General features: G+C 51.1%; 4 protein-coding genes across 4 annotated transcripts; 2 read left to right on the top strand and 2 right to left on the bottom strand.

Moving 5' to 3' along the window:
* Positions 1 to 552: 552 nt before the first annotated feature.
* BDP81DRAFT_380999 (cytochrome P450) lies at positions 553 to 2,334 on the top strand (the record flags this gene model as incomplete). The annotated part of the gene is made up of 2 exons (XM_060586863.1): positions 553 to 1,734; positions 1,821 to 2,334. 2 exons carry the CDS (start codon positions 553 to 555, stop codon positions 2,154 to 2,156), a joined length of 1,518 nt encoding a protein of 505 aa, XP_060441750.1. The 3' UTR covers positions 2,157 to 2,334.
* A 5,307-nt stretch (positions 2,335 to 7,641) lies between these two features.
* Positions 7,642 to 9,885, top strand: BDP81DRAFT_483592 (P-loop containing nucleoside triphosphate hydrolase protein; the record flags this gene model as incomplete). The annotated part of the gene is made up of 5 exons (XM_060595069.1): positions 7,642 to 8,237; positions 8,299 to 8,548; positions 8,627 to 9,268; positions 9,329 to 9,483; positions 9,520 to 9,885. Exons 1-5 carry the CDS (start codon positions 7,962 to 7,964, stop codon positions 9,883 to 9,885), a joined length of 1,689 nt encoding a protein of 562 aa, XP_060441749.1. The 5' UTR covers positions 7,642 to 7,961.
* A 194-nt stretch (positions 9,886 to 10,079) lies between these two features.
* On the bottom strand, positions 10,080 to 11,959 carry BDP81DRAFT_397532 (Alpha/Beta hydrolase protein; the record flags this gene model as incomplete). The annotated part of the gene is made up of 4 exons (XM_060588333.1): positions 10,080 to 10,258; positions 10,319 to 11,454; positions 11,522 to 11,628; positions 11,687 to 11,959. The coding sequence occupies 4 exons, from the start codon at positions 11,957 to 11,959 to the stop codon at positions 10,080 to 10,082; spliced, it is 1,695 nt and encodes a 564-aa protein (XP_060441748.1).
* Positions 11,960 to 12,301: 342 nt separating this feature from the next.
* On the bottom strand, positions 12,302 to 14,190 carry BDP81DRAFT_435369 (phosphoadenosine phosphosulfate reductase). The gene is made up of 6 exons (XM_060591045.1): positions 13,834 to 14,190; positions 13,728 to 13,768; positions 13,200 to 13,586; positions 13,128 to 13,141; positions 12,991 to 13,035; positions 12,302 to 12,939 (listed from the first exon to the last, which is right to left on the bottom strand). Exons 1-6 carry the CDS (start codon positions 14,058 to 14,060, stop codon positions 12,802 to 12,804), a joined length of 852 nt encoding a protein of 283 aa, XP_060441747.1. The 5' UTR covers positions 14,061 to 14,190; the 3' UTR covers positions 12,302 to 12,801.
* Positions 14,191 to 14,438: the final 248 nt, after the last annotated feature.

Here is a 14,438-nt window from a genome sequence, read left to right as displayed (position 1 = left end):
TAAAGGTTCTGCCACGGCTAATCTTTCCCAACTATGGTAGTCTTTGGAAAGTTTGTGTAAATAACCATAGAATAGGTAGCCGATACACTTTGGCCTTGCGTTGAGTATTACAAAATAGTACTACATTATACACAGTCTTTGTAACAAAATGATGCGTTCACCCCGATTGCGTTCCTTTCACGTTATGGTGACGCGGAAACCTTCCGACGTAGCCTTTACGACTACAACTGTCACAGCCACAGGCTCTTTTGTTTGACGATTTACCACCAACATCAGGAGTCGCTTATGCGAGTCTCCGCTCGCAATGCAAAGTCAGCGGACATTTGGGGCCCATACATCATGCCTGTACTGTCACACCATCTGTAGTACACATCATCTTGGAGGCTGTAGTCGACGAAGAGGATTGTCATGGCAAGTCAAATCATCTTGAAGAGGAATAGATCGCGCCTACAAGTATTCGTCAGCCACGTTCCTGTTCAAACGAAAATCTATGAATGAGCATCCTACAGAGACAACAACTCCTACCGTCCTAACCTCTTTGATACGAGCACCATGGCCAATCTTATCACTTTTCAGATATTTTACCGCTACATCGGCCTGATTGCCTTAGTCTTGACTATTTCCGGTCTCGCTTTCGTACTATGGCGAGTGGCAAAATACCGGCACATTTCTGGCCCCTGGCCATGCCGAATCTCCCACCACTATGTTGCAATGTTCGAATTGGTTCGTCAACGGCCGCAGGCCATCGCAAGATGGCATCGGAAATACGGCCCCTTTGTGCTTATTGCACCCGGAGAAGTATCAATCTCCGATGTTACGGCTATGCGCGACCTCTACAGCAGTTCTAAGAGGAACCCCAAGAGCGACTATTTTGACCGTTTCATTTACCACGGAGAGCGGTCAATATTTGCAGAGAAGCCGTACGAAGAGCACAAGGCGAAGAGAGGATTGTCTTCAGCATTCTATCAGGCAACCTCCATCTACAAGCCTGAGATACAGCAGCCTCTCCGGCAAAAGGCTCTTGGAGTTCGAGAGACACTTGAGAGACATTCCAAGATGGAGCCAATTATTGATGTTTTCCCCGTCATCAACCATTATGCATGGGACAACATCACAGCGTTAGTTTACGGGCCAAGGCACTGCTCTCATGCTGTTCAGGGCGACTACACAGATCGCGACATTCTTGCCAGACTCAAGAACACCGAAATGTGGAACTCTCTGAAATTCAACCTTCCATTCGCTCACGACATTTTGGAAAAGGCTGTTTCCGTATACACTGGGTCATCCAAGTTCCTCTCGGCAGAGCGTGACTTGGATGTTTGGGCCATGCAGCGTCTGGCTTACTCACTGTCTGATCCCAAGTCATCATCTGATTGGTCGCTTATCCGCCTCATCCAAGATCTCCGACTTGCCGGTCGTGATATCTCCGATGATTACGTGGCATGCGAGGTGATTGATAACCTCCACGCGGCCCAGGCCACCGTTACTGTTGCTTTGACGTATGTGGTCTACCACCTAAGCCGGAACCCTGACTGGCAGGCCAAGGTTCGAGCTGAGATCGAGGCGCTACCGCGGGAAGATGATGGTCTCCCGGTCTGGCAGTTGCTCGACAAAGCCCCTATTCTAGAAGCCTGCATAAGAGAGTCATATCGGATCAACCCAGTTTCTAGTGGGCGAGCCGAGCGCATATTGGCCAAGGGCACCAGATACGGCGATGTTTACATCCCCCCATACGTAAGTTGCCGGTTGCGCTCCCGCTACCGTAGAACCCAAGCCAGTATTCTACACGCCGTTCTAACATTTACCCATGTAAAAACTAGACCGTTGCATCCGCTTCGACCATTGCGTTGCACCTGGACCCGTCAGTCTTTCCCGAGCCTCTGGAATTCAACCCAAGGCGGTGGTTAGACGTCGAGCCTGAAGGCTTGTTAAGACTAGAGCGGTCTTTCATCCCATTTGGGTATGGTGCCCGTCTGTGCCTGGGTAAAGCATTTGCGACACTCCAGGTGAAGATGTTAGTATCTGCTGTTCTTCTCACGTTCGAGACCGCGTTGGACGACCCAAGTCGTATCATGGAGCAATGGGGAACACAGGATGCTTTGCCCAAGGGGTTTAACTGCAAACTCCGTTTCCGAAAGAGAAAAGATGTTTCATGAACAGAGCCGATGTTTAGTCGGATGAAACGGTAGCATCGGGACTTGACAGCTTGTCAAGAGACGGAACATGGAAAATGGCCCGATGGGGGAGTATCATTGCTTAGTGAGTAGCATAGCACCACAAAAACGAACGGGAATATTCGTAAACGGCTCGACCAAGAAACCTTCTCAAAGTGTCTTGAAATTGCATCGCCAGCAGACCACAAAGGGTCTGGTTTGAGAGCGTCACGCCTAGGCCTAGCATTATTAAGGAGCTGCTGATCTCAGACACGATGGCTGACTCGCTTTCCCCCAGTAGCGAAGAAACGTGCTTCTGTCGTGGTCTGACAATCAAACGTTCAAACCCTATATGTATTTGCATGCCTAGACCGAGCATGGAGGTGCGGCCGTTTGCGCGCTCCGGCGCGCCCTTTAGGTAGTTAATTATAATATTATCCTATTAAGACCCTCCTCTACCTATTATAAACACTTTTTTAAACTTCGGAAAGAAGGAAGTAAAGCTCTTATTATCTCGTTATTATATGATATATAACGTACATGCATATGTTACGGCCAGTTAGTCGTAGTGAGGTATGTTTGCAGAAGTTGAGGCTGCGGAACTGATAACAGTATTCGTAATCGGGGATAGCTTCAATAAGCTATGTCTACAAGTCGTAAGGTAGGGTAGGCTTCGGTGATTAATCGTAGTCTTATTAAGGAGGTTCTTAGGAAAGATAACTAAAAGCGATTATAAAATCTAATACGAAGTTAATTACTAAAGAAGCTTGTTACGGCCAGCTAGTCGTAGGGGTAGTTTGCAGAAGTTGAGGCTGCGGAACTGGTAACAGTATTCGTAGTCGGGGATAGCTTCAGGGAAGCTATGTCTGTCAATCGTAAGGGTAGGTAAGGCTTCGGTGATCAATCGTAGTCTTGTCAAGGTGATAGCTGAAAGCGGATGTTAATCCTGATACGAAGTTAATTGCTGAAGAGCTATGGAAAGTCTGTCCTAGAGTCCGGCTCGAGTCCATCCTATATACAAGTCTTGATTCTGAACATATCCTTTATCCGTATGTTTACCGTACGGATTCCGTATTCTGAACGTACGGGGTCCGTACCTCAAAGGGACGGACTCCGTATTCTTGGCATACGGCTTTCCTTATCTTATCATCACGTGACTTGCTCCATAGTTCTTCCGTTCCGTAGGGTGACGTATGTGTTCCCATAGTTCGTGCACTTATGGTGTGCCGTAGTCGCCGTGGTCCTGCGGGGCAGGCCCTGGACTTGGTCGTGCATGTTGGGTCGTAACAAAGCTATAGGAAGTCTGTCCTAGAGTCCGGCTCGAATCTATCCTATATACAAATCCTAATCCTAAACATATCTTTTATCTATGACACAGTCTCTCTGCTAGATCATGGATACTGGCAGAAGGGGTAAGACTGTGGCCTGACCGTGTAGGTACGAGTAGGAGAGTGCGAAATGAGCAAAGCGATTGAAGCACGCGTAGAAGAGCAAAGCGAAAGAGCAAATCGATTAAAGTACGCGTAGAAGAGCAAAGCGAAAAAGTAAGTAAACGTTAAAGGTAGGTTATAGGTGATGTATATCTGTTGGTATCACAGGCGTGATACATTTCCTCATGAGGGTGTATCTTCGGCAACAATCACGTCGATGTCCGTGATAATTGCTGTTGTTGTTCTTGTTATTTACATTGTGGGCAGGGGTCGGTCGAAGTAGGTGGTGACGGCCTGGGTGGTTGCCCCACCTTAACCGGCCGTGGTGACTAAGCCGGTTGTCCCACTTCGCCCAGGGCAGGCGCCAGCCAGCCCACGATACCTGCCCATTGCTCCTTATCAGCCTTGCGGTTCCGACAATATCTTTAAGGTTAACCCCCTTATGTGGAGGGTCACGGTCAGACCGTCTTAAGTACAGAGGCCACGCTTATCACGTGACCGTAGCACTAAGTGTGCTGATAGAAAATGTCACAATCTACCTAATCACTATATTTGTTAATACGAAAATGATGCAGCCTGGCAATCGTGAATGGGTTACGGTCATTCAGGCCATCAGCCCGTCGGGCTATAGCGTTCCGCCGTATATCATCGTTGCGGGCCAATATCACCTCTCTACCTAGTACACGGAATCCGGTCTCCCACATGACTGGGTCATCGCAACGTCTGAAAATGGATAGACAACAAATGAAAGAGGTCTAGACTGGGCTCGGCACTTCGAACGGCATACAAGACCGCGTGCAAAGGGTCAATACCGCCTCCTCGTCGTCGACGGACACGAAAGTCACCACTCCGCGGATTTCGAGATTTTTTATAAGAAGAACAACATCGTTACCCTGTATATGCCGGCTTATTCGTCTTATCTACTCTAGCCCTTGGATATTGGATGTTTTGGGCCTCTAAAAACGGCATACGGTCGAGAAATCGAGGACAAGATGCGTCGGGGCAATATGTATATTACCAAAGAGGACTTCTTCCCGGCGTTTTATAGGGCTTTCACGTAAGCGATCACGGAGAAAAACATCCAGGGAGGATTTAGAGGGGCAGGAATTGTGCCTTTGAGTGCAGAGAGTGTGCTCTCAAAGCTTGATGTGAAGTTACGCACTCCGACGCCTCCAGGATCCCTCACGATAACACCACCGGCATGGACTTCTTAGACACTAAACAACCCAACGGAAGCATCTTCTCAGTCAGAACTTATTAAGAATCGAATCTCCCGTTATTAAAACAGCTCACCAACTTCAATTATCGAAGCTGTAGAGCATCTATCTAAGGGGGCTCGTGGATTTATGTACCAGATCGCCTTATTAAGATCCGAGAACTAGATCCTTCGAGAGGAGAACAACCTACTTAGTCGACGCCGGAGAGCTAATAAAAACCGTCTCCGACAAGGAGGAAGCCTCACTATAGCTCAGGGAGAGGACCTTCAGTCGCAAAGAGAGGCTATAGCCCAGGTAGAGGAGGAAACGCGCTAGAGTAGTGGTCGCCGACCGAGGACTGAGACGGGCCAACGACGATATAGCGTCTGCGGGAACACTAGTCATAATGCGCGAACATGTCGATTCAATGAGGAAATGTCTGAGGAAGAGGACTCTGAATAGTTTGGATTGAATCCATGAGGTGGGTGTTGATATTTGCTTCTTCATGTCATGTGGTCGTGGTTGGGTGGCCCACTCGCTTGTCTGGCCCACTCGCTTATCATGTACGTTATGCTCTTTTACCTGTTATCACTACTATTACTAGCATTTCAATTGATGCTGCAATGTCTTCTAGTGATTCTGATACCTCTATTGCTTCCAATACCTCTATTGCTTCTAAAACATGTGTTACTTCTGTACTCAGCACTATCCCATCGAGTGCCAATTGGCAACAGGTACATTATGCCCAGTTTTGACCCACTTTTGCCCCCTCACCGCGGGAATACATGACGGTACGTCATCAACCCCTATATTTTCCCAGCTGCGTTCACCACCACAACTAACATTTCTACAGATGGGCAACTGTCGCGATGTCCTCAAGCGACTCTGATGCGTCTGATTCGTCAGCGCTTTCACATATCACCGTCGCAGTACTTCCCGAAGACCTTGATAGCGCCTGTACAGCTCAATGTAGGCCCGAGAGGTGTGATAACGCAACTGTATGCCCACACGAATCGCCTCCGCTAGAAAGGGGCACACCGGGCCAATTCAACCCCCTCGACGTGCCCTACCGCGCCGCAACAGTACGGGGTCTATCTACTACCCCTTTAGAGCTTTTTCAGCAGTATGTGCCTTTGAGGCTGGTTGAATCGTGGGTACAGTGGACCAATGAAGCCGCAGTACGAGGCCCTGTTCAACAACACTCACGATCCCACAGAAAAAAGACGAGGTCAGGGTGCCTGCAGTGTGGAGTAGCGCTTTGTAACTCGGATGATTGCTGGTACCTCTTTCATAGTCAGAGTATATAGACAACAGAAGTATCCATAATCTAGGCTTTTTGGTTGGCTAGAAGAAGTCTTGGCTGTCTCCTGAGTGGTCAGTTCCCCTCAAGGGCATGTACCTGTTGCCAATTGGCACTCGATGGGATAGTAGTTGAGGTCTACCCAGAAGACCTAGCTGCTGCTTGTAATACAGCTTGTAAGCCAGACGGCTGTGACGAAGCCACAGTCCGGCCCTGTGAACCTCCGGCTACCGAGCATGGCCCTCCGGGCTCCTTCCGGCCCTTTGAAGTACCAGCCCGGGCCCAAGAGGTCCGGGGGCTGCCGGCAAGCACGCTGGAACTATTCCTCCAATACGTTCCGCAAGACCTCGTGGAGCAGTGGGCCCAGTGGACGAATACAGCACCGCCGTCGTCTAAAGAGGGCCCCTGGCTTAGAACGTCTAGAGTGTATAAGTGGCGGGAGACCTTAATAGAAGAGATCTACCTCTTCCTAGGGATCTTATTATATATAGGGATCCATAGGGAATCTAGATTATCAACCTACTGGTCAACCCAACAGCAGAGGGAGGATCCCATCCACCTATTTACGCGGTTTATATCCCGGGACCGTTTCCAACTACTGTTCCGGCGACTGCGGATATTCAATACTGCGGAATTCCAGCCCAGCCAGCCCGACGAGCCCGTCCAGCCCGTCCAGCGCGGGGGCCAGGGCCGGGGCCGGGGCCGGGCGCAGGCCAGCCAGGCCCAGCCGAGCCAGCCGAGCCAGCCCGTCCAGCCCAGCCAACGAGGGGGCCGGGGCCGGGGACGGGGACGGGGACGGTCGGCGAGGGGGCTGGCAGTCCCTAGCCTGGAATTTCCTGCTGGAAGTAGTAGTTGTGAATAGCTTCTTATTACAGCTCTGGGGTAGCCCTAGGTGGCAGAAGGTGGAATCCAACTATCAATGGCGGCAGTTACTAGCAGCCCAGCTTATTCAACGGTTTGGACCATTAGCAGGCGGGCGTAGACTATCACGATCTAGACGTACAGACAAGAGGAATACCTCTATTCCATGGGAACAGCATACAAAAGGGTCACGGAAGGTTAATTCGCCTTGCTCTTATTGTAGTAATCTGAGGGCAATAAGAAACCGCCAGACTCTAGGCGAGATATCTGGGAATACCCTCACGCGGCGTAAATATACGAGGAAGGGCTGCTTAGACTGTAACGTACCTTTATGTACCCAGGGGAATTGTTGGTACCTCTGGCATACGCAGAATATGTAGGCAATAGAGGTACTGTAACTCTATTGGTTAACTCTATAGATTTCCAACCCCTAATTGGCTCTACCCCGCCCTTGGCAAAAATCGCGTCAGTCAGCACTCGATGGGATACCCTAATCATTCAAATATTCGTACAGCTCTGGCCAATGAACAGTCTTGTTGTTTTAGGCACCCGCACGTGTGTTTAGAGCGAGGATGTAGAAGGTAAAGGTAGGCGAAGGGCATGCAGAATATGGAAGCCTTGATTAGGCATCTATCAATGCAGCATACCTTCCTTATCACAATCCTGAGAGCTTTGATATATGTTCTGGAGTTTGAGTAAATATCTCTGGGGTTCACCGCAATACTGACCAAAATTGTCTGCCTGGTTGCTTCGGCGACGGAACCCAGGCAGCAATTTTCTGAGGCCGGAGTTGCTCCGCGTCTCTCGCGTCCCTTCCAGATTCGGCACAATACGACCAATGCGCCGAGGCCCCACTTGCCAACTAAGACGAGATGGAAACATTTTGACGATGAAGAAAGAAGTTTCACGAGATATAAGTCCCGCTGAAAGTCCCAATTACGATATAAAAAACCTCTTAAAGCCAGAGACTTGCACAAATTTTTGTTTTCCAGCACATTGTTGACGTCGCAAATCAGTCGCCATGGACGAATACCACATCAAACATACGCCCTGGTACCAGGCCTCCGTTGAGACCTTCAGCACCAAAGCAGCCAAAAAAGATGCGGCCAGTCCCCAGGATCCGAACACCACCTCCAACCCGGACATGATTGTTGCCGCTCGGCTTCGGCCAATTTTGGAGGATGAAGTGTCCGCGGGTCTTATCCGTGGAGTTTTCCTTCGACCTAGCGGTAATGGCGCCGTGGACATCCACCAGATCCGAAAGCACATCAAGCCCCTGGGACCTCCGACGCTTACGGTAAGCAGCCACCTGCTTGCCGCAGTTTCGACATCGTGATCAATGCTGACACATTTTCCAGACCACTTCAGTCCAGCTCGACAAGGCATACGGCCCAGAAGACACATCTGAACAGATCTACCGAGATCTGGTTGAGCCGTTGGTTCCCTGGGCATGGAGCGGCGGCGTTAGTACCGTGTTCGCCTATGGCCAGACTGGCTCTGGCAAGACCTTCACAGTCAGCGAGATTGAGAAGCTAGTCGCCCAGTCGCTCATGAGCGGAGGTATGGAAGGAGAGCGAAAAGTGTATGCGTGCATCATTGAGTTGGCTGGTAATTCTTCTTTCGGGACGTCGCATGGGACTTCCCCTAACTCCTAAAGGCGCAGCTTGCTCTAACAAGGTGTCCTAGACCTCCTGAACTCTCGCAAGCCAATTTCTGTTTTGGAGGATTCCTTCGGTGTCACACAGCTTGCCGGCGCTCTGGAGCACGAGATCACCGAAGCAGCCACTCTACTCGAGCTCATAGAAAAGGCAGCAACCTTCCGCCGCCCTGCATCGACGTTCAAGAATGATGCATCCTCTCGCTCCCACGCCATCTGCCGCATCCGCATCGAGAGTCCTATACCAACAGCCGAAGACGGACTCCTCTACCTCATCGATCTCGCAGGCTCAGAGGCCGCCAGAGACGTAGCCAACCACACGCCTGACCGCATGAAAGAGGCCCGGGAGATCAACACGAGTCTTTCGGTGCTGAAGGACTGCATTAGGGGCAGAGCGACCGTTGATGCGGTTTCTCTAACGGGCAAGACCAAGAACCCGACATATATCCCGTTCCGACAGAGTTCTCTCACCAAGATTCTCAAGCACGTGTTTGACCCCGCGGGGAGACGCAGCTGTAAGACTGTCGTGCTTGCTTGCGTCAATCCCAGTCTTCCGGATGCTGGCGCTGGCAAGAACACGCTAAAGTATGCCGAGATGTTGCGGGTGTTGTTGCCCAAAGCCAAGGCTCAGTCCTATGACCCTGAGACGCCTGCAACTTGGACAATGAACAGTTGAAGAGTTGGATCAACACCAACGTGGATTTATCCTCAGTGTTGATCGAAAAAGTTAGCTAATATGTCGAAGTCCGGAAGCCCTGCCATATCTGGAGAACTTGTCGCGCACACCGAGACTGGTCCGCTCCTACTCCGCCTCCCTACGCTCGAATTCCTCATCCGCTGCTTGAAGACTCCAGGAGTCGACGAGGATCAAGCTCGCACCTTTCACGTGAAGTTCTGGCGCGTACAAATCGATTCGTAAAAGGCCGCCACAAAGAAGCCGGAAGTGAAGAGCGAAGCAGAGCCTACCGAAGGAAAGGGCCGGAAGACAGCCATGAACCAGGAGATGCTATCGTCTAGTGTCGACCCGGACCCCAAGGCAGTTGACGCCCCTTTCAAAGAGCGCATCCGGCCTGGTATTATTGTGCGCTGGACTCCGCCTTCAACCTTCCCGATGGGCCTTCCAGGGCTGAACATGGTGGTCATTCTTTCTCCTCAATCGGCTGTCGGGCCGAATGTGAGGGATCTCACTGGTGACTTGGTCAACCAATCAGGCTTTACTTCGACGAGGGGAACTAAATATCTGTGCGCGATGGTCCTCCCCGGCTTCATGGCGGATTCATATGAGTGAGCATGTGGCGCCAGGTAGTGGTAGATGTGGATCAGATGGAGGCGGAGGTGCTTCTCGAGTATGATTCGGGAACTAGATAATATCACATTACCTTGTGATTGAATAAACCACAGACTCTCCAAATTAAACCAACAATCCATTAGACTTGAAGCTATCATGATTCTCAATCATTACATGTACCGCCGCGCGGTTCTCTAATAGTACATCTGATTTTGCATTACACTTGCCAAGTACGTTGTTTGACGTAGGCGATAATCGTCCCCTTCGACAAATGACTTGGAAAACGGATCGCTGTCAGCGTTGAAAACGAAGTTAGAGCCGGTTCTGTTTGACTTCTCAGCAGTCCATGCCGGCCATATAGGGGTATCGGGGACTAAATGAATGGCGTTAGCAGGGCCTCAAAGTTTGGATATAGAAAAGTACACTAGCATACCTCCATGATTGTTCGGGTTGAGATCCGACACAAAAGACGCCCACGCCCTACCCATGAGCTTCGACGCCGTCGCAAACTGCGGCTCGCTCATCGTTTCTTCGTCAAGAGCGTCAAATATGAACGAGACGTCCATCGAATGGTGCGAGCCCAGGCGAGAGGTTGTGCTAGGAGGCAACAGATTGACACGAGCTGAATAAGCTTCCATGCCAGCAGCAGCCCATGCCTTCAATGTCATTCGTCTGGAAGTTGTTTCGACCACATCGGTATGGAACTCGACTCCGCGCTTCCACTGGGATCCGTCAAGCTGGTCGTCCTCGGCAGTCGGGTTGTACCCAACCGGAAGCCCTGTGCCATTGGTGTTGGGATAAAGTCGCTCAATGACGGAGACGGTGGAATTATCTGGGCCTCCTGCTGCGACTAGAGCCCTAAAGTCTTCGTCCGTGTCCAGCTTTCCGCCAAACATGAAGACGGTTGCCTCGTCGCTGGTGGTGGAGTACATGATTGGCACACGAACGAAGTGACCTTTCTCGAGGGACGCGGTGGGACCGTCTTGGAGGAAATCGCCATCGACCTGAGTGAGCCAGGGACCGAGGCCCGTACCTGAGAACACCGGCGTTATGCTCACGTTCAGGGCAGCGGAGATGGCCTCCACAGGCAGGGTGCGAAGGCACTCCAGCGGACTGACCGCGTCCGAACAAGAAGTTGTCTCCGTCAGGTTCCGATAGAGGTCTTCGGTGTAGGCAGCTGGGTCTTTCACGTTGTAGGGCCACTTCTCGGCCATTCCACCGCTCTGCATGATCGCACCGTGGAAAAGGCCATCGTCTCTGCCTCCGTAGGCAATGAGTTGCTTGCCAACGGACAAGCCTCCGGCGCTCTGGCCAAAGATTGTGACTCGATTCGGGTCACCGCCGAAGGAGGCAATGTTTTCTTGAATCCAATGGAGGGCCAGGCGCTGGTCTCGTAGGCCGTTGTTGGCGCTTCCATTGGCTTTCACCTCGTCAGACCCCCAGAGGAAACCAAAGGCCGAAATTCGATAGTTGATGGAGACGGCGATGAGTGGTTTCTGTGCTGCGGAAGCCTGGTGCACAAAGTTGGTAAGGTTGTTGTCTCTGGACGAACCTGCGTATAAGCCGCCGCTACGGTTGAAGCTCTTTTAGTTCACGATTGTTGAGCCAAGAACGAGACAAGAGCTTCAAGACTCACCCATGAATCCACACAGCGACAGGAAGAAGTCCAGTGCTGTTCAGGCTGCTCGAACGGATGACGTTGAGTGAGAGGCAATTTTCAGACATTGGGTGGCTAAGAGGAGCCTAGAGGTCTAATTAGTACTGGTTGCTCAAGCCGAGAAGCTGTCATGCCTGTGCTTACAGTGTATTGCATGCATATGTCTCCGTACTCCGTTGCAGAGTGAGTGCCATTCCACGTTGAGTTGAGGCTTTGTGGTGCCTTGAAGCGGAGGTTGCCAGTGGGAGGCTGAGCGTATGGCACTCCAAGAAAAACATCTTGCTGGTAGTTGGGAAGAGGTAGGCCCTCATAGGTGCCGTTCAACACCTTCACAGTTGGCCCTGCGGAAACATGTTGACCGATGAGCAGAAGGATAGTTGACAGTACCGTCGGAAAGCTAGACGCAGAGTACATCATGATGAAGGTCAAGTGCGGCTCATGAGACTAACTGCGGAGTATACACTACAAGCCCGGTCAAAGCGTGCTTGAAAGTCGTGTAAGTTGACACTAGTGCCCGCTCTTGAAGGCGCATCGCCTTGGCTCGGAGACGTCTTATAACAAAGAGTGGCCATGTTGATGCGATTTAGGCCAGTTACCCGACATCTTGATCGCAAGGGCCAGGTTTCCGATGATAAGGCGCCAATAACATGCCGATAAGGTCCACATTGCCGCGCGGGGCTCGATGACATTGCGGGGGTCGGTGACGGACAGCCGATGATTGATCGTATTGCGGAAATCGGGACCAACTTGAATATGGCAGTAATCAGATAATTTAAGACAGTTGAATTCTAGGTGTGTTGATAGTTCTGAATCTCTTCGTGCGTCGCATGTCCTTTGACGTACACTGCCACTAACGTGCGCGTTTTAGCGGCTTGTTGATACCGGCGCAGCCGGTGCAGCCATGGCGTTAAGTTGAGGCAGAGAAAAAGACAGGGCACATGCGTAGAATTATCCTCGTCATTGCTCACATCGAAACATGCTGTCTCATGGAGCAATCGTGGGGTTGCCGGTATTGATGGTCATACAAACTGTCCCCGAAAGTCAATGAACCAAGTTCCAGATAACAAGACGTGCCTCGCATGTTTCGTGTAAGCGGCGCGGCTGGCTGAAAATGAATCAGTGAAGATTGGTTGTGATGCGGCAAGTCTATGCGCTCTCTATAAAGATGGCTCCTCCATGATAAATCTTGCTACTCTCGAGTTTAATCCAAACTCTCGCAGGCTCCGCAAGTCAACGTCAATGAGTCGTACGGCACTACTTCATCTATCACGACCTAATCTCTCTTCGTCGTCTTCCGTCAGCTCGTATGCAGGTCGGAAACCCGCACCGTTCTGTCCTTCGGTCTTCAACTGGGGGTTGGGATGGGTATCTTGTGTTCCGCCTAAACTCGTGTAGCCCTAGAAGACATCAGTCGTCTGGTCGCAACTTCCCCAGATCAACCATCTTACCTGATCATATAGAGGACAGTATGATATTTCCAAATGTCGGATGAACTAGCGTATGGTCAGCTCACATCCTTATGCCGGTATAACCTCCCCATAGCGCGGTCGTCGCACCACGACTTGGTGACTGTGTCATGACTTACTGCCCAAATTTCGGCTACACAGACGAATTAGCAAGGAACATCGCGTTTTCATGACGGCGATATTAAACTTACCATAGTGCCAATCAATTACAGGGTGCACCCGCATAAACGCAGGCCACCCGGAGTCCGTGGGGTCAAAATCTGTCAACTTCTCGCCGTGGGGATCTGTCCTTCTCGTCCCCACGAAAATGGCTTTTACGTTTGGTCTGTCTGCTAGGTATGCCTCGAGTCCATCTTTCATTGACATGGCATATCGTTTTACGTCTAAGTGGTATTCGGCGCTGGTGGTTTCAACAAAATCGTCAACTTCGGCGAATGGATGCTTCGATACGATGTACACTGCCTGGAACTCAGGGGGGAAGGAGGTCGTGCCATTCGAACCGTTCGTGTGGGAGGCTTTCGAAGGAGAGGGGTATCGACGTGCGAGGGCGGCGAGGAGTATGATCAGGAGTACGAGGCCTGTCAAAGTGGTCTGTCAGCATCACACGCTAGGCCAAGAGAGATGGCCGTATGCGACGTTGGAGGCGATGCCATGGCTCAGCCTGGATATTTCGCAAAATCGCAGGGGAAATTTTCAGGATATAAAATGTGAGAACATACAGTCTTTGCCTCCGTTGTAGGAAATTGAAATCTGTTCCAGACTGCCTCGGCGCATTAGCGGATCCATGCGGACATGAGATAAGAGCTGACATGGCATGTCGCGCACCTGTATCTTGCCAACGCCTCGTCTACGACGCCCATTGACGCACGCAGCTGTTTCTGAACATTCCGCAAGATATCTGTCTTCTGATCATCCGCTAAGAAGGCATCGACCTTGTCCTTCAGCTCGTGGCACACTTCCTGGAAACTCCGCGGGGACGGCTTGGATGAGTGGGGTTTGGCGGGGTAACCGTTGGCAGCCGCGGCAGCGTGCTCGCCGTTCCCGTTTGACATTGTGGATAGGTTCGAGACTGCTTGGATCGGCGATTGTGGTATTCTAGGAAGATCGAGAGTTTTGTGAGGAGCCAAGGTGGCAGGAGGGAAGGCGTGCAGGCGGGAGGAGTGGAATGCGACGGAAAGTTGTCGACTTCGGTGTCCTGTCGGAGACGGCGATGGCGGGGACGTGCGAGTGGGTGACACTTGCCATTTTGCCGGCTTATCTAAGAATACCGGTGCCTCGGAGAGTCGACCGCCTTCTTTGACAAGCTTAGCGTAGCACGTGCAGGGTTACTCATCAGGTCTAGCGGCCCGCCCGGAACCGAGACCCCGAAAGACGCAGGTGCGCCGAGGCCACATGTTCCTGACTCGGTAGCTTTCTTCAGGGTCCACTTG

The sequence above is a fragment of the Colletotrichum phormii genome, assembly GCF_030913505.1.
Source record: "Colletotrichum phormii strain CBS 102054 chromosome Unknown BDP81scaffold_19, whole genome shotgun sequence".
In the NCBI taxonomy this organism is placed as follows: Eukaryota; Fungi; Ascomycota; class Sordariomycetes; order Glomerellales; family Glomerellaceae; genus Colletotrichum; species Colletotrichum phormii.
Note: the sequence above shows the minus strand (reverse complement) of the source record. Positions and strands in the feature narration are given on the sequence as shown.